The sequence below is a fragment of the Alligator mississippiensis genome, chromosome 7, assembly GCF_030867095.1.
Source record: "Alligator mississippiensis isolate rAllMis1 chromosome 7, rAllMis1, whole genome shotgun sequence".
NCBI lineage: Eukaryota > Metazoa > Chordata > Crocodylia > Alligatoridae > Alligator > Alligator mississippiensis.
This window is the reverse complement of record NC_081830.1, coordinates 12,747,927-12,775,905: the sequence shown is the minus strand read 5'-3', so window position 1 is coordinate 12,775,905 and position 27,979 is coordinate 12,747,927. Positions and strand designations below refer to the sequence as shown.

Sequence of the window (27,979 nt, the reverse complement as noted above, 5' to 3'; positions counted from 1 at the left end):
AAGGGACATCTCGAGATCATCAGGTCCAGCTCCTGCTGTGCTTGGACAGGAAAGACTGCTGGGGTCAGATTACCCCAGCAAGGCAAGATTTCCACAAGAGGGTGGGGAAAGAGGCACGCTCCAACACAGCAGAGGTGCCAGTTTATCAGCTCGCTCAGCTGCACAAAGTCCACCTGAAACTGGACTCTGAGGGCATGGAAAGCCTCTGGCCACTTCTGGGCTGGTTGTTTTTTCCCCTCTTGCCCGATCATTGGAGAAATGAATTTTATTCTCCTTGTAAAGCCCAGCTGAAAGATGGATTGGGAGCAAGAAACAGTGCTCAACTCGGCACAGTGGCCCAAACTCCACAAGCAAATCCTTTCATTGCCTAGTTCCTAGCCTGGGTGTATCCATGGGAAAACTCCCGCTGAGGGTCTGGCTGTGGTTCCTAGCACACAGCTCTAGCAACCCTTTCTAAACAGTCTGTGAACTCTCTGGGATACCAGTTCACTCTCAGGGGGTGCTGGCATATATCCAAGGTAAGGATACCATACATGCTCAGAAGAAACTGGCAAGCTGCAGGAGCAGGGGTAGGTTCTAAAAATCTGCGTAAATGCCCCCCTAAATGCCACTTCTGCAGCTAAAGTTATCTGTTTTATTTCCCCTGACTCTTCCAGAAGAGTGGGATTTGTGCCTGGGTGTCTGGTGCAATAAAAATTTCCCCTCCACCATTCTGAAAATGAATGATACATTTAGGTCTTTTCTACACGTAAGATCCATCGCTTTCCCCACAGGTAAAGTGATACAATCCCTTTTCCCCAGTGGGGATACAGGTTTAGTATTTAGGGACAGACTGTACAGCCATTTCCATCGGGGGGAGGTGGGAAGGAGACAATCCTGATATATGTCACTTATTCTAGTACAACTGCATCCCCTACTGCAGTTTGTACTGGTATATTGATAAAGCAATCACCACAAGGCATTGCCCAATGTTTCTGACTTTACTGATACAAAGGTACGGTCTATGAACTAGGTTCAAGGTGGTTCATGGTTTTCTAGCACAGAGCTGGGTTTGCAGGGCAGCAGAGAAGTCAACACTCCATGGAGAGGCCTGGAAAGGTGGATGAAAGACATGGTATTCAGACAGTTTCCCTCCTCTTTTTCCATTGCCTAAAAACCTCCCAACAGCTCCAATCCCCAGGTAAGCTCCATTCTATCCTGGGGAATGCAACATAATGCTGAAATCCTGAAATACTTATGCATTAGCAAGCTGCACAGTTTCAAATATGTCAGGCAACCACACTTGCCAGCTGCAAATCCTTCAAGGAGTAGACAGTGTATGGAAACAGCTTTCAGCACAGCTCATCTCTGTATTTTGTTTTGGAGGAGAAGGATGGGCGGGTGCAGAGAAGCCATTTAATCACCAAGCTGGCTGCAAGCAGAAATACACATCATCATTGTAAATTAATTCCTCCTAAATGCCTCCCAAAGGGAATCTGAAATTATTCTTTGATATTCCAATGCTGGCAGGAGGAGGGAAACAAATCAAAATGGTTTGAAAGTGGATGGTCACGGGAAGAGTGCTATGAAGCTAGTGAGGTAGAGACAGCTAGTAACACCAATTTGCAGTCATTCAGTGAGGATTATTTTCACCAGTTCATAGTTTCACTGCCACATAGGATGCAAGACTGGATTCAGACAACTTTGGTTCATTTCTGTGCTTTACGCCAAACAGGACCAAGAAGGCAGCTTTTCTGACCATTTGCACTGGTTTTATTAAAGCTGCTACCGAGGCCAAAGCAGACTCCTCATTTTGGTTTAAGCTGCAACACAACAGCCTGTTCCTGAACTTGCTCCTCACCAACTTGAGCTATGTCTGGCTCGAGCCAATACAAGAGCATCCACGCCACCTTTGGGATCGGGTGGGCTAAGGTTGATTGAAGTCACTCCTAAAAGCCACCCTGGGGAACCTCTGTTTGGGGACAAGCCCTGTGCAAACTGTTGCAGCTAATCCCACTGAAGAAACACTTTGCATAAAGAGATGGAGAGCCAAGCGTAGCAAGGGGCCATTTCATTCATTCACGCCTGTGGGACCACTGTCTTTCTCCCTTTTACATCTGGTGAAGCTGACATACAGAGAAAGGAAGCAGCCAGTAGGTCAGCGGCAAAGCCTGGAATAGACTACAGGCTTCCTGGATCCCGGTTCAGTATTCTCACTCTTTGACATGGCTGAGAGCCGAGCTGGTCGTTCAGCAGAAGAGCTGTGCTGGGCTCCCTCACAAAGGAATATGCTGCAAGGCATTACGTGCCCCCAATTACCCCCAGTTGCAGTGGTGCTTCCTCACTGGAACCATCCCATTATTCCCCATAACCAACTGCCTCAAGGCCATTTTCTGCCACATTAGATGCTGGATACTGTATAAGCAACACAGGGCTCAGGCGCCAGCCAGTAAGTCCATCTTCAACAGGTATTTTAGATCAAGACGTGCATGAGAGCCGCTCAACATCTTTACACTAAAAATCAAAAAATGTCTTATTGGTGAAAACAGAAGTGCTTTACCTCTATTTTCATCTTTTTTCCCCTTCCCAAACACAGACACACGATGGTTTGACAAAACCAAATCAAACTGGTTTATAAAAAAAATCCAAGTTATGAAAATAATAATAAAAATATTTCTAAACCTCATTAACCAATGACTTATTAGAGCCAAAAAAATGTCAGATGCTGCTGGGGCGTGCTCATGTACAATCCACAGTTATAAATTAACATACACACAAAATGTGCAAGTATTTTGTACTGCGAAGCGTTCTAGTTTTATGTTGCTGTAAAATATTGTTTTAGTTTGAATATAATTCAAGAGGTTTAACACATTTGCACTGCTGTATCTTGTCTGTTTCTTAATCTGAAATGAAATGTGCCAGCACATAGGCAGGAAAGCTCCTTTTATTAGACCTTTTGTCTAGAACAGTGGTTCTCAAAACTTTTTTTTTTCCCCCGTGGACCACTTGAAAATTGCTGAGGGTCTCGGCAGACCACTTAATCTCCATTGTCAGAAAAAATAAATCAAGTGCTGGGCCAAGTACAGATATTCTCGATTGTTCCACCACCTTTCTGTGGACCACCTGAATGGATCTCGCAGACCAGTAGTGGTCCGCAGACCACAGCTGGAGAACCTCTGGTCAGTGTACTGTAAGCAAGAAACCTGGCTTCTTGTCACCGAAGCAGGGGGAAAGCAGACCCCTAGCCTAACTGGCTAACTAAGAAGTATTCTTTTTCTAAATTAATTGGTTAAGAGAAAAAACAAAACAAACTAGAAACCTGGTGACCCCTCACTGGATACTTGGGGTGATGTTACCCCCAGGTATATAGGAAGAGGGAACTGGGGGAACGGGAGACACCAAAGTGAAGGGGAACTCTCAGGTACAGGGGAGTGAGAGTCTCTGGGTCTGGGATTCCTTTCCTCTCCCTTTCCTTGTGCCCTCTGTTTTCCTGGGTTTTGGGTGGGATAATACTGTAGGGGGGTATTAATCCCTGGAGCAAACCACCAGGATTAGCGCCTGGTACAGCGTGGGTCAGGATTTGGAGCCTTGTCCTTGTTGTGGCTGTAGCAATTCTTGTGCCTTAGCTTAGCTGGATAGCTGAACCTTTCTGCATTTCAGGCCCAGAAACCAGGACAGACCTGGCTTCCCTTCTTTTGAGTTTTTGCCCCAGCTGGAGCTGTGGGTTTTGCGACTAGGTATTTTGGGGTGTAGTTACACACAGAATATTCAGATCCCAATTATATGGCAACAGCCTCTGCCTCAAAGTCACCCAGAAGCATTGCTCACTCCTGACCCTTGGAGATTTTCCTGGTGCCTTGGTGGTCCAGTAAGACAAACGAACTCCACTGCCAAGTTGTTTTGCTAGTGCATGGACATGCAGGACACTAAAAAGGGTCTGCATTTGATTCTCTCTCCGAATAGGGAGTAATAAACCCTTGTGCATGTTTCCGGCTAACATGTACACATTGTAAAGGTTGTTAGCCTTTGGAGCCGTCCAACTTGATCCCAGGCTCCAAGTAAAAGTGGCTAACTCATTGAGTTAAGTCATTCTCTTCTGGCTGGTTTCCAGGCATTCACACCTCCTTTTATGCTTTCCACATTCCAGTCTGTTTTCTATTTGTTTAATTTTGTGTTGAGGGGATGTGAAACTTGCCACAGTGGATTAGACTGCTGGCCTGGGTGGTCCAACATTTAGCCTCGGTCAACATAAGAAAAGGCAGCCAACAGCTTTTAGTAAGAGGTCAGTTTGAAGAAGGTATTGGAACAAAATCAAATCCTGCCATTCTTATTCAGGCAGAAGCCCACTCTGTCTTCCACCCAAGAAGGGAAGGAAGGTCCAAGGAAGTGGAGTGCTTGTCTGGATTGCCCAAGATACATATTCACTTCTGTTCTCTGCCTCAGGCTCCTACGTGATCTTGGACAAATTGCAAGTCTCTCTGTGCCTCCAGCGGGTGATGGTCCAACCACTTGAACAGGTGTGCTGGAAATATAACATTATAGACTGCAAGGTGCTCCAGGACCACAAATGATCTCCAGTAGCAGCTGTGCTTCAGCTAGCCCTGGATTTATAGGGTCCCTTGGCATCTGGCTTGCGCCCCCTTCAATTATCTTGGCAAGAGCTCCTCTGCTTTCAGGCATATGCATCTCAGGCCAGCTCCACCCCTGAATGCACCTTGGCCTCTGACATGTCCAAAGACTTAATTGGTCTTTATTCTGTTCTATCCTCCTTTAGAAAGGTTGTGAAACCTGCAAGGTTTTCAGGAGGTGTACACATTTCTTTTAAAGCATCTCAAAAGCAGGCAGTTTACCCCAGCTTTCCAGATATCCCCCAAGCTGCCCGACACATTCTGCACCCACATCTATAGAGTCTCTGGCTTTGGCAGGAGGAAACACTAGTGTTTTCCTATTATTTGTTCCCATGCGTCAGACAGAACCACCCAACATGGGAGTATATTTATCCTTTCAATCTTGAGCAGGATCAGGACTGACTAGTGCATCACCAGAGCCAAAAGTACCTCTAGTGATTGACAGCCAGAACAAGGCTTTTCTTCACCCCTATCTCTGATATCTTCCATTTGTAATGGGCTCCCTTTAAGACCTTGCCAATATAGCCTCAGATAAGTTAACTTCCATATTTGTGGCATTACCTCAACTTTCCTCCTTTTGCTAGAGAACGAGCACTTAACTATTTAGACAACTGGCTAGCTTAATGGGGGCCAGACTCAGTGCGTCTTTACCGAAGAGACCCAATGACCTTTTTATCTTTATTTGTTAGTTTTATATACCACCCGCTCCAAAAAGAGCTCATGGCACCTTATAAGAAGAGTCAAAATAACTTGTAAATCAAATAAAATATTAAATCCCTTACCCTTACTTGCTAAATATCTGCCTTAATAAAAGAAGTCATGCAGCACTTCCAATGGACATCCAGACTTGGGCTCTGATGGGACACAAGGGGGAAGTTCCAGAGCAGAGGAACCATTACCATGAATGAGAATCCCCATGTGGTTTTACAAGGAAACCTGGCGCACACATTAGCTCCCAGTTGACCTTAGGAGTTGGGGTGGAGTCTCAGGGCAGTCCCTTAAGTATGTAGGTCCTTGTAAGTCAACACCAGCACTTTAAATTGCACCTGGGAAACTACTGGGAGCCCATGCAGCCTCTGGAGCACTGGAGCACTGCACTGCCAGTACCCATTCCCGTTCTCACCTGCTGCCGTTTGCAGATGTTTCTCAAAAGCATTCCAATGCCAAGCATATTGAAGTAGTCTGACCCAACTCTTATGAAAGCACAGATGACTGGGGCCATTTCTTTATCTGAAAGAAAGGGTCATGATTCTCTCACTGGAATGGGCATGGTGACGTGTGCTCCTAGCCACTGTTGCCACCTGAAGATCTGGGTGTGGCAGAAGGATGCCAAGGCTGTGAATCTGAGTGACAAGTGGAGGATGAACCCTCAGTGATGGCTGTACGTCCTCCACAAGGGGCAGTGAGTACTCACCCATCACCACCCTCTGGGATCTCCCTGCTAGCGAAGAGTAGAAGCAGTTGAGAGCTGTTCCCGGTGCCAGCCTTGGCATCACAAAAGCCACCTCCCACTCAGCTAGTTACAGCAGTCAGCGGTGGTGACCCTCTGCTATGGTTGGGGTACTGGCAGCCTGGCTGCCCCTCTGCACATTGACATTGTGTGTATCCCATCTCCTCTCTTCCCTCCCACCAGCAGAGTTTAGCCCTTGGATTCATGTCCTACTGTCATGCAACCAAAGCACCAAAGCAAACTGGCTCCAAAAGGCTTCCAAATGCTCCAGCCACTCAGTGCTAAGCTTGCAACAAAGTCCCAGAGGAGAAAATCTGAACAAAATTCATCTGTTTTGCCTGGTTCCAACCGCAAGAGAGAGACAAGAGCACAGTGCTTCCACCCTATGTGCCTCAGGAATTACCCTGCTGCAGGGCAGATGTTGCTTTCACTGCCCACAGATGGGCACTCCTACCTGCAGAAAGCAAGGAGGACTTGGCTGCATATGCTGCCATGCAGCTTTCCTATTTCCCTCACCCCCAGCACCTAGAAGATAGTGCTCTGCTGCATTGTGTGCTGTGTATGCATGCACGCACACACATGGAGGGAGACAGCCGCTGCCCTGCAGTTTGCTTTGTGATGAGACAAGGCAGACAAAGGACAGATCAGCCCCAAGTTAGGGAGGCACAGATGACACAAAGGGCCACAGGAAGCCAGTAGTAAGAACAGGGAACTGAGCTTACAAGTCCCCTCCAACCAAACCTATCCTCCCTTTTGTACCTACAGGAGCAAAATCCACTCCTGACCAGGGGGCTGGAAGAGCACTGGAACCCCACTGAGATTGGGACTTGAAAAACACTTGGGTCTCTGCAGAGGAGAGTGATGCTCCCCCAGCGCAGTATCTGTGAAGCTCCCAGGGGGCTACACGAGTCTCAGACTCCCAGAGGTGCCCGTGCTAGCATGAAGCAGCCAATGCTGCAGGCAGGCTCTTAGGGCACCAAGGCTCAGCAGCAGAGTGGGACAAAGGAGCTGCCAGACATGATCTAGACAGGAATGCCGCCAACGCCAAGGCTCCCATCTGGCTTTTATCTGATAAAAAATACTCGACTCGCACTCCAAGCAGGGGCTGATGGCAAGCATGTGAACCTCCCCCACTATGCAGGGGTCAAACCACGTAGAAACCAACTACGTCAGATAGATTTGCTAGGGATAGCAGACTGCTGCCTGCAGCCAGAAAAGCCACAGCACCCTGTGAGGCTGACAGACAGGCAGCATGCCCCACTGAACAGAGCTCAAGTAGTCTTGGTTGGGTTTTCTTCCAAATAGATGCCAGGCACCTACAGCTCCCAGGTCACCCAGCAGGCCAGTGACAGCACCAGGAAGTCAAACTCAGGTCTCCTGACTCACGGTGCTTTGTGGACAGTGACATCCTCTGGAAAAGCAGTTCAAAGAATCAGATGCACAGGAGAGGGTGCTGAGGGAGTTGATTGATGAGATTGCAGAGCCATTGGCCATCATTTTTGAAGACTCATGATGATCAGGAGAGGTCCCAGATGATTGGAAAAAGGGAAAAGAGTGCCCGTATTTAAGAAAGGGAAGACAGAGGATCCAGATAATTACAGACCAGTCAGTCTCAGCTCGGTCCCTGGAAAAATCATGGAGTAAGTCTTCAAGGAATCCATTTCTGAGCACTTGGAGGAGAAGAAGGTGATTATGAACAGTCAGCATGGACTCATCAGGGGCAAGTCATGCCTGACCAACCTGACTGCCTTCTATGATGAGGTCACTGACTCTGTGGATGCGGGGAGACCAGGGGATGTGACGTACCTTGATTTTAGCAAGGCTTTTGATACGGTCTCCCACAGCACTCCTACAGGCAAGCTAAGGAAATATGGGCTGGATAAACGGACAGTAAGGTGGAAAGAAAACTGGCTGCAGCATTGGGCTCAGGAGGGTAGTAATTAATGGCTCTAAGTCTAGTTGGCAGCTGGTATCAAGTGGAGTGCCCTAGGGGTCGGTCCTGGGGCTGGTTTTGTGCAATGTCTTCACCAAAGACCTGGAAGATGGCACAGACTGCACCTTCAGGAAGTCTGCAGATGACACCAAGCTGGAGGGTAGGGCTAGGATTCAGTGTGACAAATTGGAGGATTGGGCCCAAAGGAATCTCATGAGGTTCAACAAGGACAAATGCAAAGTCCTGCACTTAGGACAGAACAATCCCATGCACTAGTACAGGCTGGGCAGCAGCTCTGCAGAAAAGGACCTGGGGGTTACACTGGACAATAAGCTGAATATAAGCCAGCAGTGTGCTCTTGTTGCCAAGAAGGCTAGCAGCATACTGGGCTGCATTGGTAGGAGCATTGCCAGTAGCTTCAGGGAAGTAATTGTTCCCCTCTGTTCAGCACTAGTGAGGCCACATCTGGACTGTTGTGCCCAATTTTGGGTCCCCCACTACAGAATGGGCTTCCAAGGGAGGTGGTGCTCACTCTGTTCTTGGGGGTTTTCAAGAGGAGACTGGACAGACACCTGGCTAGGATAATATGATTCCAGGTTCGGTGACCCTTTTTTTGCCTGCCAGGAGCAGGGGCTTAGATTAGATGGCCCACTGAGGTCTCTTCCAACCCTAGAATCTGTAAAGGATGTGGACAAACTGGAGAGAATCTGGTGGAGGGCAGCAAAAATGGTGAGGGGGCTGGGGGACATGACTTGTGAGGAGAGCCTGAGGGAGCTGGGCTTATTTAGTCTAGAGGAGAGAAGACTAAGAGGGGATTTAATAGAAGCCTTCAGCAACCTGAAGCCGGGCTCCAAAGAAGATGGAGCTAGTCTGTTCTCAGTGGTGGCAGATGACAGAACAAGGAGCAATGGTCTCAGGTTGCAGCAAAGGAAGCTGAGGTTGGATATTAGGAAAATTTCTCACTAGGAGGGTAGTAAAACACTGGAGCAGGTTACCCAGAGAGGTTGTGGACTCTCTATAATTGGAGGTTTTTAAGACCTGGCTTGACAAAGCTTTGGCTGGGAGGATCTAGCTGGGGATGGTCCTGCTTTGAACAGGCAGTTGGGCTAGATGTGACCTCCTAAAGTCCCTTCCAACCCTCATTTTTTGATTCTAAGACAAGTAAAGTCAAGGGGAAACAGACAGACACCTACAGTCAACTCCCAACTCCACCACTTCTTACCCATTTCATCTTAGGCAAGTTACTTCAGCTTCCCCATGCCTCAGTTGCTCCATTTAAAACATGGCTAATGACAGCAGAGTGTCAGGGTTTTCATGGAGGCCAGCCCCAGCAGCGCTGGCAGGGCACACGGCTGGGCAGGGAGCTGCTCTGGGGCTGCAAACTTGTGGTCCAGAGCTGGGGCAGAGCTGCAATCCAGTGCCTGCACACCTTGCCTGGGGTGTGCGGCAATGAATCACAGCTCTGCCTCAGCTCTGGACCATACTGTCACCACCGCAGGATCCTGACCCCGGAGCAGCTCCCTGCCCAGCTGTGTGCCCTGCCAGCGCTGTTGGGGCCAGTCGCCATGGAAACCCTGACCCGGTGCTGTCATGGCTCCGTCACTCCTGGGGTCTCCATGGAAACTGGCCTGCAGTGACGCAGGCAGGGGCTGCTGGGAAATGGAGTTTGCTGCACGCCCATGTGGCCTGTGGACTGGACTTTGCCCACCCCGATCCAGGGGCTTTCCAATTTCCATAGCAGATAAAGGAATGAGGATTTTGTTCATCAGGCCAGGTTTTTCAACTGATATTTCACACGTACATATGCATACGCTTTTATGGTCTCTCCAAAGGACACATCCTAAAAATGTTCTGCACCTCAAATTCAGATCAGATAATTTTGGAGCGCACAGTCATTCATAAATTCTCCTCCGAGGCCTGCCTGCTGGCCACCAGCACAAAAGTTGCCCCATTCATGTAGTGCTGGCTCCCTGTTCTTTTTCCTGCAGCTAAAAATACATTAAATACTTTCCGAATATTTTTCTGCCTCTACGGTTGCTGTAGTTACTAGAGACATTATGCCATTCGGACTGAGAGCCTGAGACAGCTCCCACAGGGCTGAAGAAAGGTCTGCAAGACAGCGTCCTGCTGTGCAGCTGTGGATTTCTATGCTGAGAGTATCAGAGCATCCTTGTTTTTCTAAGTGGGCATTAGCCCCACAATCCAGCCCCCCCAAGGCCCTGGCCCTGCACAGAACTCTTCCCTTGTTTCACAGACACAAGCAACTGTTTGAGCACTAGCCCTCAGGGACCACCGTTTCATTTATTTTAAATATAAAGGACACCTAATTGAGGCTGCGCATGTCTGAACCCTCCACCACAGTAAATGCAATGAAATCCCAGCAGCATTCAAACAATAAAAGCAGAAGTTCCTATAGTGCAAAGAGTGCAGGCAACTCATGAAAACCTTGGGAAACAACACTGAGAAACTCTTTGCTGGAGGAACTTATTCAGTCTGCATAGAAGAGATCTGAACATGTTTTAATTTTAACCTAATGCCATCAATTCTAGAGCTAAAAAGTTACAAATTCCCATTTTCCCACCGTTTTCCTTTCTGCTGCTTTCATACGGTTGCCTTAAACTTGAGGCTGGTCTACAGGGAGAGAAAAATTGCCCTAGTAATAGCACAACTGTGCCAGTCTGCTCCACCGCAAGCCAGTTAGATTGACACAGATATCACAGCCACCAACATCAGGATAAAGGAATGCAAACATACCAGGTTATTTTTGTGTAGTTTTTTGCTTTCCCAGGGAATCTCCACCAACTAGGGATTAAAATAATAGCTCCCTGCTTCCCCTACCCCATCACTCTTCTTGACAGGCTGCTTTAATGCACTGAAGCAACTCAAAAAATATACCAGTACTAAAACTGCTGACACCATGAATTTGCAAGCATCTCATGCAACTTGCAAAGCAACCTCAGCTCACAGGAATAGGCCTATAAATCACAGATTATAGATTCATAGAAATGTAGGCCTGGAAGGGACCTCAGGAGGTCATCCAGTTCAACCCCTTGCATTGAGGCAGGATCATCCCCATCCAAGCTGTCCTAGACTTGAGCACTTTGTCTAATCCAGGGCTTGGCAGTGTTTTGGCTGGAGCGCCTAAAACACCCCAACCTCAACCCACACCTTGACTTGGTGTGCTAGGGGCAGATGGTGGGGGAACCACGAAGGGCCTGATCTTCGTTGCTGGTGGCAAGTGCATGTGTGCCTCTGAGCGGACAGCGCAGGAGGGACCAGGGTTGCACCGCCTCAAGCCCTTCCTTGCCGTGTGCCCCGAGGCATGTGTGCAGCATGAAACCTGGGCTGCTTGCAACGGCTCCGTGGCCAGTGATAGCTACACATGGACCTCAGAGCACCCAGCAGGGAAGGGGCCAGGGCAGCAAAACCCTGGCTCCTCCACCACCAGCCGCCCAGAGACATGTGTCCACCTGCCACCAGCAATGAGCTGGGCCAGTGCAGCAGTTTGCAGCTTCCTGACCACCTGCCACAGCCAGCCCAAGCTCTGGGCAGGCCCCTGCTGCTGGCCACGGAGCCTGGGCTGCTCACAGCAGGGCTTGCAGCACTGCTGCCTACTGTGAACAGCCCAGGCTCTGTGGCTGGCAGCAGCTGCCCAGAGCCTTGGCTGGCTGTGGCGTGCTGAGCAAAATAGCCTCACATGTCATCCTCTGGCACGTGTGCCAGGGGTTGCTAACCCCTGGTCTAATTTAATCTTAACTTCAGGAACAAAACTCCACAAACAACTACAGACATCACACACAAAACATCAGATACACCTTTAACTTGCAAGAGATAAAGCAGGGGGATGTCTAGGTCACAGGTAGCACAGAAGTTCTAAATGCACAGATATAGTATAATATAGAAACCTCTTGCCCTGTTAGGACTTGAAATTATACCACCTGCTGGGTTCACTTCCCTACACTCCCCTTAACTCCTGTATGCTTCACTTTCTGCATCCATAAAACGGGAATGTTAAATTAGTTCCCAGAGATGCACTGGGGATTAATTCTTGCTTAGCTTACCAGATGTTACCCACATCAGTCTAGGGCAGTAATATTTGTACTGCAGCTTCATACCCCACACACCACGTTTCTCTAATATTACTGGAAAAAAGTCAGTCTTACAACAGATCCTTGAACCAAGATGTTTCTCAGGCACAGACCTTTTGGGCAAGATCCAGACCTAACAACTATAACCTTTACAGGCTGACAACATGGGCTTTCAGTTCTGTCTAACTGTGCTCTTTCAAACAATGCCCTCCGCAGGAAGAGGTGGCCCCAGATTTTCAAAGCCATTCATTTATCCAGTGGACTTTCTTTGACATTTGTTGTCACTCCATTTCCAACTTACTACTGTCTCATACATTTTGGAGATGTTTCTTTCAAAAGTATATTATTCTTATGATTTAGACTTAGTACAAGTTCAAGTGTCTCAATGGAGGTTAGAAGACAAGACAGACACACCACAGCCTTTAAATACATTTTGACTTTCTCCAGATATTCTTACTAAAAAACAGTGTATGATTTAGACATCTTTCTTGGCTTGTGCTCTGTGTTACAATTCTGGAAATTAATCCCGGTTTGTTTGGGGTTTTTTTTTACTGCCCCGTGTAAAATTCACCATCTCCAAAAGAGCATAGAGACCCTCGAAAGGTTTTAAAGGAGCGAATGACACTGATAAACAAAGGCAACCCTTGCAGTTATGCCCCAAAGCACAAATCCCTTCTGCCATTTAAACAGAGGACTTAAATCAAACAGCTCTGTAAGCAATCTGCATGCTAAGAAAAGCATAAACAGCTCTTATCCTCCAGAAAAGGAGGCTGGTACAGGATTAAGGAAAGAATGACTTCTCATGCTTCCCTATAAAGCAGTGGTATGATATTACAATCAGGACACCAGCTCCCAAGTCTACTCTAAAACATACTTTTCACTGATTTCTTTGCACTATTTTCAGCGAGCTGCAGCTCAAGATTTATGGGATTTTAATTGGTTTATATACACTATAACTTTCAAAGTAGCTGCTAACAGGAATACATAATGGTTGCATCAAATATCATAAAGCTTCAGACTACCCAATTTGTTCAGAGCAGGGGGTCGGACTTGATGATCTAATAGGTCCCTTCTGACCCTAAAATCTATTAAATCTACCATGAGACACAAAGCTTTCAGGACCCTGTAAGCCTTGGAGAACCAGCCTCCTTTTCCTGCTACCTATAAATCATATTTAGAGAACACCTGAATGGGACTTACAGTTCTTTTCTTCTTATTGCTGTGGTTTGCCAGTCTCTTCATTTCATCCCCAGGCACAGCTTAGGAAAACATTTTTTCTTCAGGAGATGGTTTGTGTTCTCATTTGCTCGCTTTCCAGCACCCGAGGCCTACTGCTTTGGTAGCACCTAGCCAAAATGTAAAGCTTTTCCAGAAGTTAGGAATTTCCTCACACTGCCCAGCACCGTTGTAACCAGAGAAAAAAGAGTTACATCCCTCTCTATAAGAAATGTAATCACTTCTCCCTAGCTGTAGGCAGAAGCCAACACAGCTGTGGCTAACTGGGACACAGGTGAGCAATCAGCAGCTATAAAGAAGCTGGTTAGAGCAAAGCTGATTCCTAAAAGAGCCAGTGTTACTCTGAGTTCATTTGGAAATGCTGCCTTTTTCTAAGCTGGTGTAAAGTTATGCTTAGCTTCAAAACTAGAGCTTTGGAGAACACAAGCTGTGGTCTAGAGACAAGGATCTGAGGACTTACTGAGACAGTGCAGGTCTTTCGACCTTTGTTGTACCTTTCCTGCTAGCTTCTCTGGATCTCTAGCTAGATGTGCATATTTTCTCACTCTCCACTAGTGTGTCACTTCTTGGTCTGGGTGCAGTGATGGAGCAAAGGAAATGGCATTTCAATCAAATGGTCTTATTTGGAGCGTGAAGTAAAAATAGCTTCTAACAAATGCAGTCTGAAGTTAAGTGTTGGCAGTCATTGTCCTTGTGTGGAACAGCTGTGCTGGATGATTGGGGGAGCAGGGTTTAGTTGTAGTGACCTGAAGTCATCCTTCCTTGGCAGAGTTCTGGGCAGCAGGGGGGGTAGAGCAAACTGTTGCTGGCTTGCATAGCATTTGAATAAAAATCATGTCATTTAATTAATATTCTAGGTTTGAAACCAGAACAACCTCTTTCCAATATGCCAGAGACTTCTTCCCCCTTGTCTTGGGTTCTGTTTCCCTTGTGTACCCAATAAAACGTGTGGGAACAGACATGACTTGGTGTAGTTCTTTAATAATAACATCAAGATCAGCAAGAGTAATGACTGAATGTAACAAATAACACATGCAACAAACAGAGTGGAACATCATTACATAGCATAGGTTGAACTAGCAAAACCAAAGTCCAGATTAAAACACAAGGAGCCTTTTGCTTTCTCCTGTAGCATCGGCACAAGTAAATACAAGGTTCTTGATGTTAGGCCCTCAGACCCTGCAAGAGTTCTCCAAGAATTCAGACATTTCTTCCCCCCTCCCTACAATCAAAGCAATGACAGAAGGTGCTCAGGCACAAGAGCAGAGCTGAAGACCACCATGGCTACTTTTAACAACTGCTTCTAATTAAAGCCAGCAGCAACTTGGAACTTGAAGCAGTTCCTTAATTGTCTTGATCCTTGCCATATTCTGCTGCTTATTCATTTGAGGCTCCATGATGCAGGTGAGTACAGAGCTGCGCATATAAAAATATATTCCGTGAAGTAAGAACGACGTGAGTCCACAATCAGAGTGACCTTCTGTAGATGTAACCATTATTCCTATCAAGACCTATTCTGTTACTTCTATATTTGTGCATGTGCAGGTTGTAAAAACTATATATAAACAAGACCCTACCTCCTTGCTGAAAAGGCAGAGCAGAACTTCCTGTTTGTTTTTTGCAGCAAACATTTGCTTTAAAAATGGCTAGCTCAGAACAGTAGTCCATGCAATGTGTTCACAGGAAAGTTTTATAGGGAGAAAATACATAGGGTACCATACCTCTGTATTCAGTACACCAGCTAATTCAACCTGGTTTACATAGCATTAATTGTTCGTGGAAGCTGGTTTAAAATTTAGGCCAAAATGCTATTGCTAAATGGGCATTTAAACACCTAAGTATGCAAGAGACATCTGAGTTTTCAAAAGAGCTGAGCACTTGCCACTTCCCCTAGTTTCAGTGGAGTTTGCGAGAGCTCGGGTCACTTTTACTGAAGGTCTTACGTGCAGAACTAGGAGCCTAACTCTGGGTAGACAGTCTTGATTGTAGTGGGGCTGATCTTCAGCTGATGAAAATTGCCATAACTTGGCTGAAGGCACTGGAGATATGCCACTTGACACCAGCTAAGGAGTTGAGGCATTGCCTTTCATTTCTGTTCAGATTCTAGCTTTGGCACAAAGTCCTACATATTGTTGCTCCTCCATGTATTTATTTCTCTCCCTCTCCCTACTAGTACAAAAAATTATAAACAAATGCAACTAAAAGCTTGCATCTACATGCCCAGAACTTTCATGCATTTGTACGTTTGCAAGGACTTCGCAGTCTGACTACTGCATGGCACTCGGTAACTTCTGCAGCAAGCCTGTTATTTCTAATTCAGCTAGAGCATAGCCTTTGGGAAGGTGAGCAGTCTTGATTTAAGAACTCCCAGAGATAGAGAATCTATTCCAGCTCTGAGTCAGCTGCTGATTGCCCTCTTTGCTTCAGTCTGGGTATTACTTTTAGGCTGAATTCGTCTCACTCCGGTTTCCCACCACTGCTTTGTGCTCTGTCTCCGTCTTCCTTTCTAAAGAGCTGCCTTAGCCAGAAATCATTTCCCCTTTGGATAATTTCTGTTCAGCACACTGTGCTTTAAGATGGTCTCTCTTGGCTGGTGTCATACAAATAGGGATGGTCCTGCTTTGAGCAAGGGTGTTGGACTAGATGACCTCCTGAAGTCCCTTCCAAACCCAATTTTCTACGATTCTATGAAAGGAAAGGCCACATACTGGATGGAGTGTGCACCTGCAAAGGAGGGTGAACCAGCTATTCTGCACTAGCTGAAAGCCATGGTATGAGTGCACGCTTGTATTTGGTTCATGCCACAGACCCTTTATTATATACACCTGCTGCAACTCCTGTACCCGTGGGCCTGACTCATCTATGGATTTATATCCATTGCCAAACTCCCATGGATTTCAGTTTTTCCCCTGCTTGTCATGAGACACACATGGTCTGATTCTCACTACAGTGAGGAAGGCAGTCTCTATCTGCCAAAATCTGCTCTGGTTTTGCTGAGGAAGTCAATCAGAGTCCACTGAAAACAAGTAACTAAAATTACCAGTGGGTCCCCTGATTCTGTGCCTAGTTACTAACCTGTACATAGGACCACAGGCATCTGGTTATCGTGTGCTGCCTACACATGCCCATTGCTCTATGGCGATATACCACCTTGGATCTGTCCATATAATATCTATATGATGGATCGAGGGGAATATAAAGCTCTTGGTCCTAGTGATTCAATTAATGCTATGTAAGAGGTACTCGTCGCTACAGAAATATTTGTACATTTATAAAAGCAATACAACCATAAAGACAAAAATACAACAAGCACAGCTTGATACAAATACATGCCATGAAATATCATTGGCTTTATAATAATTTACTACAACTTGAAAAATGTTCTTTTATCCACACTGGATCGGAAATGCTTCCATCTAATGTATGGTAAGCATGCAATAACAATATATACAACACAAATTTGGAGTTTGTTTTCTTTTGCTCATGAGAAGGATCGTAGAATAGGGGCACTTGAAATTATTTACTTTTCTGGCCTGTTCTGTTGCTCTTTTTGCTTTTTTTTTTTTTGTCTCCTCTCTTAAGTTAGTGTAAAACATTTCGTTTGTGCAGGAATCTGCAAGCAACCTATCCCTAGTCATAGAATATAAACACTTCCGTTTTTACCCAAGCAGTTGTTCAGATTCACAGGGTAACTGATCCTGAAAAATGGATCGATGCTCTGGTGTGGTGGCAAACCCCCCAAAAACAAAACAATTTTCTTTTCTAACTTTTTCAAACTTTTGAAGCTCTTTTAAGAGAACCATTGAGTGATCCTGTATTACATACTTCCCAGGTATTGCGCTATCTCCACACCAAGCCAAACAGCTATTTTACTAGATCCTGTTCATCAAAAGCAGGAGTCCAACCAAACCTTTCTCAGAACTGTAAAAGTTTTATGGTCCCAAAAGCCATCCACCTGAACTGATCACAGCCTGTATCAGATGCATTCTGGCCTAATAAGTATTGAAGCTGATGCTTTTGCTCTGAAGCAGTACTGCTCTGTGCTGCCTGCAGACAGAACAACTATGCTGATTGGGAAATCAACCCCTTTTCAAAATAGGCAGCCAGAAACTTCAGTACCGTTTGTTCCTGCTGTATGAAGTTATTGGTTTCAGATGGCAGCAGATATGCTGACCTAGGGGAAGGTAAGGTTGGTAAATACTGACTGGTATTTGAGGCTATTAAGTAAAGGTCCCTGCCAAAAGGACCCCAGTTCATTTCCCAGCTAGGTCTTTACCTTGAAATCAGGTCTGTTCCTCTTTATTTTATTGTTTGCAAGGAAAAGCTAGAATTAATATTTCAAACAGCACTGGAGTAATGACTTGGCAAAGCATATCTTTATCTGGTAAAAAAAAAAAGTATTTTATACGAATATGAAAACCCTTAGATATTCATAGAACTGTACGTACAAAGTTGATTTATTTCTTAAGACTTCGTTGTTTCCATGGCGAAAGTTGTTTAATGAGAACTGATGATAAAAGTAAACTGGGGAGGTGGAGGTTTGACTTTGATGCTGAATGACCTCTTCTTTTCCTAGTACTGTGTTACAAAGGCACTTACTCAGAAGGTTTGCTATTGGTTAAAACAGGTACATATGCAGTATCAGAGACCACGTTTAGGTCCCATTAAGAAAGGGAGAAAGCATAAAGAAATGCAGCCAGTGCATTTCTGGGAAAACCAATTCCTGTCTCAAACATCTTGTGCATGATCTGGCCTCAGTCAAGACTGATAATGGAAGTGATACCATTGGGAGGTAATGAGCAGGGTGCAGAATGACACTTGTTCCCTCATACCTTTGTTTGGAAGGCATCCACAACTTAGGAAAGGAAAGGAAAACGAAAACTGATGCAAAAAATGGGGAGTGCAGAGGAAAGCAAATTTACAGGCGGAAAAAAAGCATCAGTGAGATGAAGTGACACTGACAATAACACCACCATTTAAGAAGCCTCAGGGAACTGTAGGGTTCTTTAAACTATTATAATCAACCGCTTGTTACACCTTCAGAAATTTTGAAAACCTTCCTCTTAAAATGAAAGATATCATTGAAATGCATTACAGTACTGATCTGTGCAGCTAGTTGGATGGGCACAGTGATCCTCCACATAATGCAAATATTTCTTACTAATTTATCTTCCACAGGTTCCTTAGCTCTACAATCTCCTGATTCCTAGAGTCTCCTTCTGCCTGCTGAGCTCTCTGAAGGCTGGTCCTTCATCAACTCGTCATCTTCAGAAGAAGGCTGAAACCTCTAGATTTCTTGATTTAAAAAAAATGTTTACACCAAATTAATTTCCTTAGCGATGCTTCAGGTGTCTTCACTTGCACTGCCTCATAACCACGTACCCAAATCCCATACATCTAGTCTAATGCCCTCCCAGACACTGAAGGAGGATCACTTCCTTCCTTCTCTAATACATGGTCCATTGGGATGGCTGCTTGTTCTTCACGCTCAGAAAAACAGTTCATGGGCTCATAGGTAGGTCATCACTGTTGCCTGCATGCTGCTGGGTGCGGGTGAGAAAGGATCAGCTTTCCATGGGAATGCGAAGCAGTTCACGTCATGTTTGCAAAGTAGCCAGTTGAGATGTCCATACATGTGGGAGCCTTTTGGTGACACCTGTGGAGGATGCTGAGTGGTCCATGTGTTTTCTGAGAGCTTACTCTTACTTCTGAGGTTGCTCTACGAAGCCAAAGAGGGTCAGGGAGGAGGGAAAGGTTCCTGCTGAAGTGAATGCTAGTGATTCAGGTTCCTGCAGTGGCTTCCATTTTGGCAGCCCCTCAGCTTTCTCTCTGGGATGGTTTGGTGTCACTGATGCCTCAGGGATTTCTTTTGGTGTTTTTTTTTAAATGGCTAAGAAGTATTGTGTTTTGTGGTCACCCATTTCAGAATATTAAGGCCTCCTGAACCCCTCTTCCCCAAAGACAGGTTGGTTACAGTACAGCTGAAAGGGCCTCCCGGATGCTTCTGCAAGAGATGGGGGCAAAGTGACCCCCTAGATGGAAGGGCGAGGGGGGGGCCTAGAAGGGGGAGGGGCTCGGTTAGGGGGTGGGGCTTGGGGAGGTGGGGGGAGGGGAGGCAGCGTAGAAGAAGGTGAGGGTGTGGGAGGTGTGGGTGAACTGGGAGGGGGTGGGGTGTACACTGGGGCAGGGGATGGGGGGTTGTATATTGGGGCAGGGGGTGGAGATGAGTGGGGGTAGGTGTTGTTGAGTGGGTATTTCGGTGGGGCTTCTGCGTTCTTGACTCGGGTAAAATTGATGCAGCGGCCCTGAAAAGGAAAACAGAAAGATTACTGATGGAGGCAAGGAGGCAGCAGTTGAGAACCACGTGAGTGGCAGCAAGGGCCTCTCCACCTGCAAATTGTCCATCTGCTTTTATTCTCCTGGGCACAGAAGTGGAGCTGAGGCCCTGTTATGGGCCAGAGTTGAAGTGGCTGCTCTCAGACATCCAGAGAGCTGTTACTAGAGCGCACTTTGCATTAGCAAATCCATCATGGACAGTCCAGCCCAGGTTCTGCAACTCCACCGAGCCTGGTATTGTGAGCATGCCCACCAAACCCTCTCTATATACAGGATTCACTGGTGCTATCCTAGTCTAAATTTGCCTGTGGCCAGTTCTGGCTTTCTCTTCCAACACTTAAGATCCTGTAAAGATTCATGAATGTCAATCTGGGCTGGTGCAACAAGATGGGCATGGCTGTTTCCATCACACAACCCTCCCCATGGCTGCAGAGTGCAGGCAAGACCTCAAGATGGCCATGCATATTTGCTGATTTGGAAGTAAGTCTCTGGCTCTTGGAACTGCTATTCTTATGATCTGCTCAGTCTATTTATGCAGGCTAGCCATTTGCAATGGTGTGACCAGTGTCACCACAGCCTCCCCATGCTCTCCAAGAATACAGATGTGGCCTTATTAAAATGCCACACATCATAGTGGCTTGTACCACACACAAGTGTATGATTTGAGGCACACTGCTTAGCAACACATACAAGGGATGGGAAATACAAGTGGCAGACCAATGACTACAGTAACCATTCACCTGGTAACATAATCCAGAGGGGAGATAGATGTAGCAGTGAAAGGCAGATTTGACTGTCAAAGCTCTCTAAAATATATCTCCCCCACAGACTCTGCACGCACAGATGGTAGCAGTGACAAATGGTGAGTACTTGACTACACCATGAGATCTGTGCCCTCTGAAGTCTCTCATGTTGGCACATGGAAGGCTAAATTCTCTCCTCAAGTGTGAGAAATTATTGTCTACACATCTGCCACAGGTCAAAATCAAACACGCTTCTGCCCTGCTACTTCAAGACAGGGGAAGAGGAAATGAGCTGAAAGTGCAAGCCGCACACCCAACAATATTACAGACCCCAAGCATTCAGAAATCATGAGCTGGTTCCCCTGACCGCCCAACGTCAGGAAGTTCACTTAACAAGCATGAGCTACATACATTTGGGAGTGCTTTTATTTGCCTTCTGGTTTCTGACCCTTCAGGATAGACTCAGGTCATGTTTTCAAGCTGATTTCTGCAAGCAAGAGAGCTAGAAACCCAACCCTTTGTCTTCAAGTGAAAGATGAGAATGTCATGTAAACCCCTAACTCCAGGAGCTGGGGTGGTAAGTAACTCAGCAAGTTTTATGAAACTCATGATAAAATTGTGCAAGTTGGTAACAATGGTTCCCAAGCTCCGGGGTTACAATGCTGGCTCAAAATTTTACCAGTGTCCCTTTCTTTTCTAACTGGCTGATCCAAAAACCCAGAGCTAAATCCCCAATGTGCTTGAAATCCAAACTGTGTGTCTTTTCAGCCTCTCTCTCTCTCTCTCTCTCTATATATATATATCCTATTCCATTTCCCAACTACATTGGGGTGGGATTCTTCCGCAGGCTAGTTTATTTATGCAAGCGAATACATTCCTTAAATTCATTAAAGTTTGATTAAAATGTTCCAATTCTGTGGTGCTCACATGAAGCCCCAAACTTCTGTTCCAGCTCTTTTCTCAGTTCTGTGGTGCTAAATTACAGTTTGTTGCACAGATTAAACAAAACCGTTGCTTTCTGAGCTGCTTAGCTTCTTCTCAAAACATCCCACCTGTGGAAGATCCCACAATAAATAATCGTGTGTCACAATTGGCCTGATTGTGTTACAGGCTCCTTCTTCCAAATATGAAATCAGACAGAGGAGCTCGGGAGAATTTCCCAGTGTGTATTTCATTTGCAGATTTGTCTATTTGTGCGCAGGATGCGGAAAGGAGGCTGTGACTTTATGCTGTTTGTTTTCTTCTTTCCTTGTTCAGAGTAAGCTTTGGCTTCGGGGAGGAAAAAAGATGCCAAACAGAATGTGGGCTCCATGCAGACTGGAGCAGTTCCAACACACAGATATGCAGTAGGATATGGGGTAACTACACAATGAGCTCTGAATCTCCTGGTTACAACTGGGTACCACTGAGGAATCCAGAAAATTATAGCATTGCATGAAGTTCTGTTACCTTGAGAACAGATTCCCAAGGTACTCAAGTAAGTACCAGTCCCTTTGTCCTGGCTCCTAGACAACACTGTTTACCAAATCCACACTCAAAGCCAGGTGGAAGATTTGCTTCTCATCTCCCACCATGCCAGACACTTTGCTTATCACTTGATCTATGAATGTACTGAGCAGCTGCAGATCCTAATAAAGTTGGTGGTCCTCCTTTGCCATACCTGCATCATTAACACCAAGCCAAGTGCCTGTGAATACTCACAGAGGAAGTTGGTGCATACAACCACAGTGTGATACAAGGGGAGGAGAGGGTGCCTGGCACTCTTAGAAATCAGGCCAGAGGCTTTTATTCATTGTAGCTGTTTGATTCATTGTATTGGCATAGGCAGTCAGCCAATCCATCACCTCTTTCTGCTGCTGGGTTTATTTTTTTAATCCCCCCATCTTCTTGTGGGTAGCTCAGTATATATGGACAGGCAATAAATCATAAGTCCCATCTCCACTCCACTGTGGCTCTGAGGGCTGTGTTGGTAAAGGGCAGAAAGGCTCAGAGATAGGCTGTGATTGGGATGGAAGGGCTGTGCGGAGGGATGAATTTGCAAGCAGCTTCAGATAGCTTCTGTCCAAGTGCTCTGCCAATAATATTATCACATTTGGTGAATATTAAGAAACATCTGTCTGAGCACAGTCAGTAAAAGAAAGTGGATTCCTCTCTCAGGTTAATAAACTATGCAATGCAGCCGTTGCCGAGGACTGTATTTTGTATAAACAAGGAAAACAAAGAATTCAGCAGCAATGGCGTGACCATCTCTAGTGCACATCTAGGAGCTCTTCTAAACTCTGCATCAGCTCCAGTGACTCTTCAGGGTCTGGCTGCCTGTGGGAGACTGCTGAAGTCTTGCAGGTCTCTGACCTCAGCTATGCAATCTCTGTGCTCCACCTGAGTGGTGGGTCCATGGATCGAGCTATCAGTGCATCTGTGAACTAAGCGACTCCTACTAATTAATGCAACAGTGGGAATACTGGCTTTCAGGTATTACACCTCCACTTAGATTGGCATTAAAACATTACAGTACCCCAGAGTCCCGATTCTCCACAGCCCTGTGCCATGCGGTATCATTTGCACCAGTGTCTTTTGCACCAGTGTCAAACACCGCTGTTCTGACTCAAGGGCATTTTTCTCTCATTTTGCGGTGCAAGGGGAAAATTAGGCCGAAGATATATCAGAGCTGGCCCTGATATCAGCATGTCTGGTGAACGACAGCGACATACTGCAGTCCCATTGCAAAGGGCTTCTCTGCATCTCTTCTCCTGGCCAACAAGGGGGCACCAGATGATAAAGCAGCAGAAACGTCTGAATTGAGCACTAGGCACTCTTACCTCAGTGTGTCCTTGGTCATATTTTCTTTGTGGGCTGGTGTCTCAGCTTTAACATTGTTTTAATGCACTTTGCTATGATTTTAAGTAAATACTGTGGGACAAGCCCGCTGAGTGAGTGAAAGTCTGAACCCAAGATTAACTGATTTTATTCAGAAAAAACCCTTGGAGAATGTTTTCCTTGTGCTAGTTCCATCTCTCCAGCAATGCAATATTGGCAGCTCCAGACTAATGCTGCCATGGCTTCTTGTTTTCTTTATTTATGCTGAGGTATTTATTAAAAAAGGAATCTAGGTCAGAAAATAAAAAGTTGCAACTGTTTTCCCTGAATTTCCTCTGGGTATTAACAACAATGACATTATGGGATTGTCAATGGGACTGGGACTCCGGCACGGTCCACCTTGCATTATGGAATAGGAAGTTCCTGGGATCTGATTTCCTTTGGATCAGTGAGGCCAGGAGCAGACTCAAGGCTGGTTGTAGCTGGCTGCATCATCTTGGAGGGCAGATTGAAGAAAGATTCCAGCCTCAGAGAGGCATTATTCCCTCCTACGTTCCTCCTTGCTCTTGAGGCTGGAGCAGATAATTTGGCTATTGGCACCCTCCAGTAGGAGCCTACTTCTCTCTCCATGATGCCTGCTGCTTTCCTGGAGGGTGCCTGGGATAAGGCAGCCAGCTACACACTGCCCCATATTCTGGCTAGGCTGTGAAAAGGCCCTCTAGCATTGGGCTGTCAAAGGAGAAGGATGGCTTTCAGGCCATCCCTGGGTCTGGTCCAGGCTGCACCGATCCAAAAGGTATTAGACCCCAGGACAGTTGCACTCCATGGTACAATGTAGATTGGGCCTGAGTTCCAGTGGGATTGACAATAGTGGCCTGTTACATCCATTCCTGCACTCTGTATGTTAGGGGACATGGAAAGTGCTTTGGACTCCTGGGCTGAAATGCCAGAAATTAGAGTAACACCCTCCCCAAAATATATGATAGGGCAAATGTGATTTTTAAAGGCTTTCTACTTTGGCCTAACTCTACTCTCTGTGAAGTTAGTCAATACTGAGCAGTTCTGAAAAACCCAGCCCACATTTTCTTTCCTGGCACAGTTTGCTTTGGATACAAATGCCATGGCATATTGGCAAACTTGTCCCCAGTCATCGTTTTTTGGATCCGAGGCCCATTTCTGATTTTTTACACCAATGTAAATATGGACGAATTCCACAGACTTCAATAGACTTATTCTAGATTTGAACTGGCATTAGGGAGATCAATATGTCACTCCCAAGCTGGTATGACATCACCCTTACAACCTTAGAAGGAGCAGGAATAAGGCTGAGGAAGACTGTCAACACCTGTTGTAGTGCCATAGCTGAAACCCTATGCCAGTACTTAACAGAGCATGCTGGTCATCTCAAACATGCGACTTCTGCCATTGCATGGCGAAGCAATCGGAGTTGACTTTGCTATTAGTCAACAAATGCTAAATGCTCACGTACTGTCCTTTTCACTGTGACAGCTAATGATTTTTTTTATTTGCACTCCATAAAGCTGTGTAAATGCCTGTTATTTTATAGAGGCAGCATATCCACAGGCTTCAGCACAAAACTGAGAGTTAGCAACTAACTCCAGAGTTTTAATCCCACAATTCAGCTGGGCCAGAAAGTCATTACCCAACTTTAGACACCTCTTTAGGCCTGATCATTATTCTGCTCAATGACTCTGGAGCATTTACTTGGCACCCATCTTGCCCTTGCATCAGCCATACGGAGTGTAAGACTCTCTCACAAGTCTTTTCTCACCTACAAAATGGCTATGATCGTGCCTTATTGGGCCCTGATCAGCAAAAGGCTCCTATATTAAGCCTGGGATTTTGAAAGGAGCTAATAGAGTTGGACACTTCTTTACACTCCTCTGAAATATTCAGCATTTAAAAAAAAAAAACTTTGTTGAATGCAGATGGGTTTAACCATGTACTATACCACTTTGCTTTTCTTAGTTCCAAAGGAGGTAAACTACTAAATATTTTTCCTATGCTGTGAAGGTGTAAAGCAATAGGAATCATTGTTCTCAGCTTTCTGAAACTGCAGGGAGTGAACAGATTCAGCACAAAAAATGGAGAAACTGAGGCTTTTACATGCTTTCTTTTTGTAGCACTGCAGCCATGGGATGTAGACTGATGCTTCTCAAATAACGAACAGGGGCAGGGCAAGCGCCCATGTTCTACTCTTAACATGACAATGAAAAAAACTTTGGTTTTACACAAAAGAAAAGGGAAAGGAGCAATGTCAGCAGAATGCAGCCCCCTGCATGAGTGATACCAGCTGGAGGGAAAACAGCAACAGATGCTGATACCATTTATTGTCAGACTCTGAGTGAGTTTGTAAGCTGCTCTTTCTGGTCTAATTTTGTATAAAGACCAAGGAGGATATGTATCTATATCTGCTATTCATTTTCTCATCCTATTAATGCAGGCACTAGAATGATAATTGACGCTGATCAGGTGAAGGAACACCTCTAAAGGCTAGACGTCCATAAGTCCGCAGGCCCGGATGGATTGCACCAAGAGTCTTGAAGGAGCTGGCGGACATCATAGTACGCCCTATGGCAAAGATAGTTGAGAATTCGTGGCGCTTGGGTGAGGTTCCAGAAGACTGGAAAAGAGCCAACGTGGTCCCAATCTTCAAAAAAAGGAAGGAAGGAAGATTCAGGAAACCACAGGCCAATCAGCCTGATGCCCATCCCTGGAAAGATCCTGGAGAAACTCATCAAGGGATCCATTAGCAAGAAGCTAACGGAAGGCAGCCTGCTGAATGCCAGCCAACATGGCTTTGTCACTGGAAGGTCCTGCCTGACCTACCTCGTCACCTTCTACGACCAGGTGACACATTGCCTCGATAAGGGAGATGAGGTTGATGTCATATACCTGGATTTCAAGTCTTTGACTTTGTCTCCCATGATGTCCTCATGGTTAAGCTGGGGAACTGTGGCCTCAACCCTCTCATGGTTTGATAGCTGGGGAACTGGCTCCAGGATCAGACCCAACAAGTACTAGTTGATGGGAGCGAATCAACGTGGCACAAGGTGACCAGTGGAATCCCTCAGGGCTCAGTTCTCAGACCGGTACTCTTCAACATCTTCACTAATTATCTGGATTTGGGCATCAGATGCAGACTGGTAAGGTTCATGGATGACACCAAACTATGAGAGAAGGCAGCCACACTAGAAGACAGACTGGGCATACAGACCGACCTGGACACCCTAGCAAAGTGGGCGGACCAAAACCTGATGGCATTTAACATAGAGAAGTGCAGGGTGGTCCACCTTGGGAGGAACAACCAGGATCATACTTTAGACTTGGGGGTGCCGAGCTCACCAGCACTGCGACCAAAAGAGACTTGGGGGTTCTGGTTGACCACAAAATGAACATGAGCCTCCAATGCACTGCCGTGGCCAGCAAAGCTAACCAAACTCTGGCATGCATCCATCGATGCATCTCTAGCAAAACCAGGGACGTCATCCTCCCACTTTACTTGACCTTGTTGAGGAGTACTGCATCCAGTTTTGCGCCCCCCCCACTTCAGGATGGATGTGGATAGGCTCGAGAGAGTCCAGAGAAGAGCCACCCGTATGATCAAAGGCCAAGAGAGCAAGCATTATGAGGAGAGGCTGAGGGACATGGGACTCTTCAGTCTGGAGAAGAAAAAGCTCAGGGGTGACTTGGTGGCAGCCTATAAGTATATAAGGGGAGTGCATCAGGATCTGGGAGTACAGTTGTTCACCAGGGCTCCCTAAAGAATAACAAGGTCCAACAGCCACAAACTCCTAGAAGGCCGATTTAGATTGAACATAAGGAAAAAATTCTTCACAGTCTGTGTGTCCAGGGTCTGGAACAGACTCCTCCCGGAGGTGGTGCAAGCACCTACTCTGGACTCATTCAAAAGGCATTTGGATGTTTATCTTGCTGGGATCATTTTATCCCTGCAGACTTCCCGTCTCTGGCAGGGGGACTGGACTCGATGATCTCGTGAGGTCCTTTCCAGCCCCTAATGTCTATGAAATCTATGAAATCACATTATATTTCCAGCTGCCCTTCCCCTTGCATGGGCAAATCTTTTCTTTCAGTACTGATCTCATCAGCATGGGATTATCCCTTCTGTAACTCACTTGACTGCACTGCAGTTCCACCACAGATGCATATGCCCAGCATTTGAACCAGTGACCACAACTAGATTTTCACAGTCAGTAAAATACAAACACTGTCCCAAGAAACAACTATTAATGAAATTTTGCATCTTTGTGCACTTTGGATGCAAGAGAGACCTGTGAGGTACAGATATAAGCCTGCACAGAAAGGTCAACAAAAACTGGATGGTAGGAAAACAACATGTAAGCCAATGCCACAGGGCAAACAGCACCTTTCATGGGGAGGCAGTATTCTGAAGTATTGATGGGCTGATTTCAGATACAGTACTAGAGCTTCTATGAAGATTATGCTATACTGGGCAGATATAAATTACCAGGGGAAAGGCTTATGCACAAAATACCCTGGGTATTTAATAATAGACATGAGTATGTGCATTTCTCCATTTCAGAAACCAGCAGCATTAAATTAATTCTCATGCTATTGAGTGATTTTATGGTCATGGAAAAATAAAAATTCCAGCCAAAACCTCCTTTTGATCTTGGTTACATCAGTCTAAATAGAGATTGATTCCACAGAAGTCCCAGTGAGTTACGAGGACAAGAATGTAGAACTGGCTGGAAATCTTTCAACAA

At 45.9% G+C, this 27,979-nt stretch overlaps 1 protein-coding gene across 3 annotated transcripts in view; it reads right to left on the bottom strand.

Moving 5' to 3' along the window:
- Positions 1 to 14,275: 14,275 nt before the first annotated feature.
- The window catches only part of ANTXR1 (ANTXR cell adhesion molecule 1), a 155,366-nt gene continuing 141,662 nt past the window's right edge, over positions 14,276 to 27,979 (bottom strand). For all 3 annotated transcript variants that reach the window (XM_059730581.1, XM_059730580.1, XM_059730583.1), the window contains exon 18: positions 14,276 to 19,619. In XM_059730581.1, coding sequence (XP_059586564.1) covers positions 19,347 to 19,619 — 273 coding nt within the window. In that variant the 3' untranslated portion in view covers positions 14,276 to 19,346. The remainder of the gene's footprint in view (positions 19,620 to 27,979) is intronic.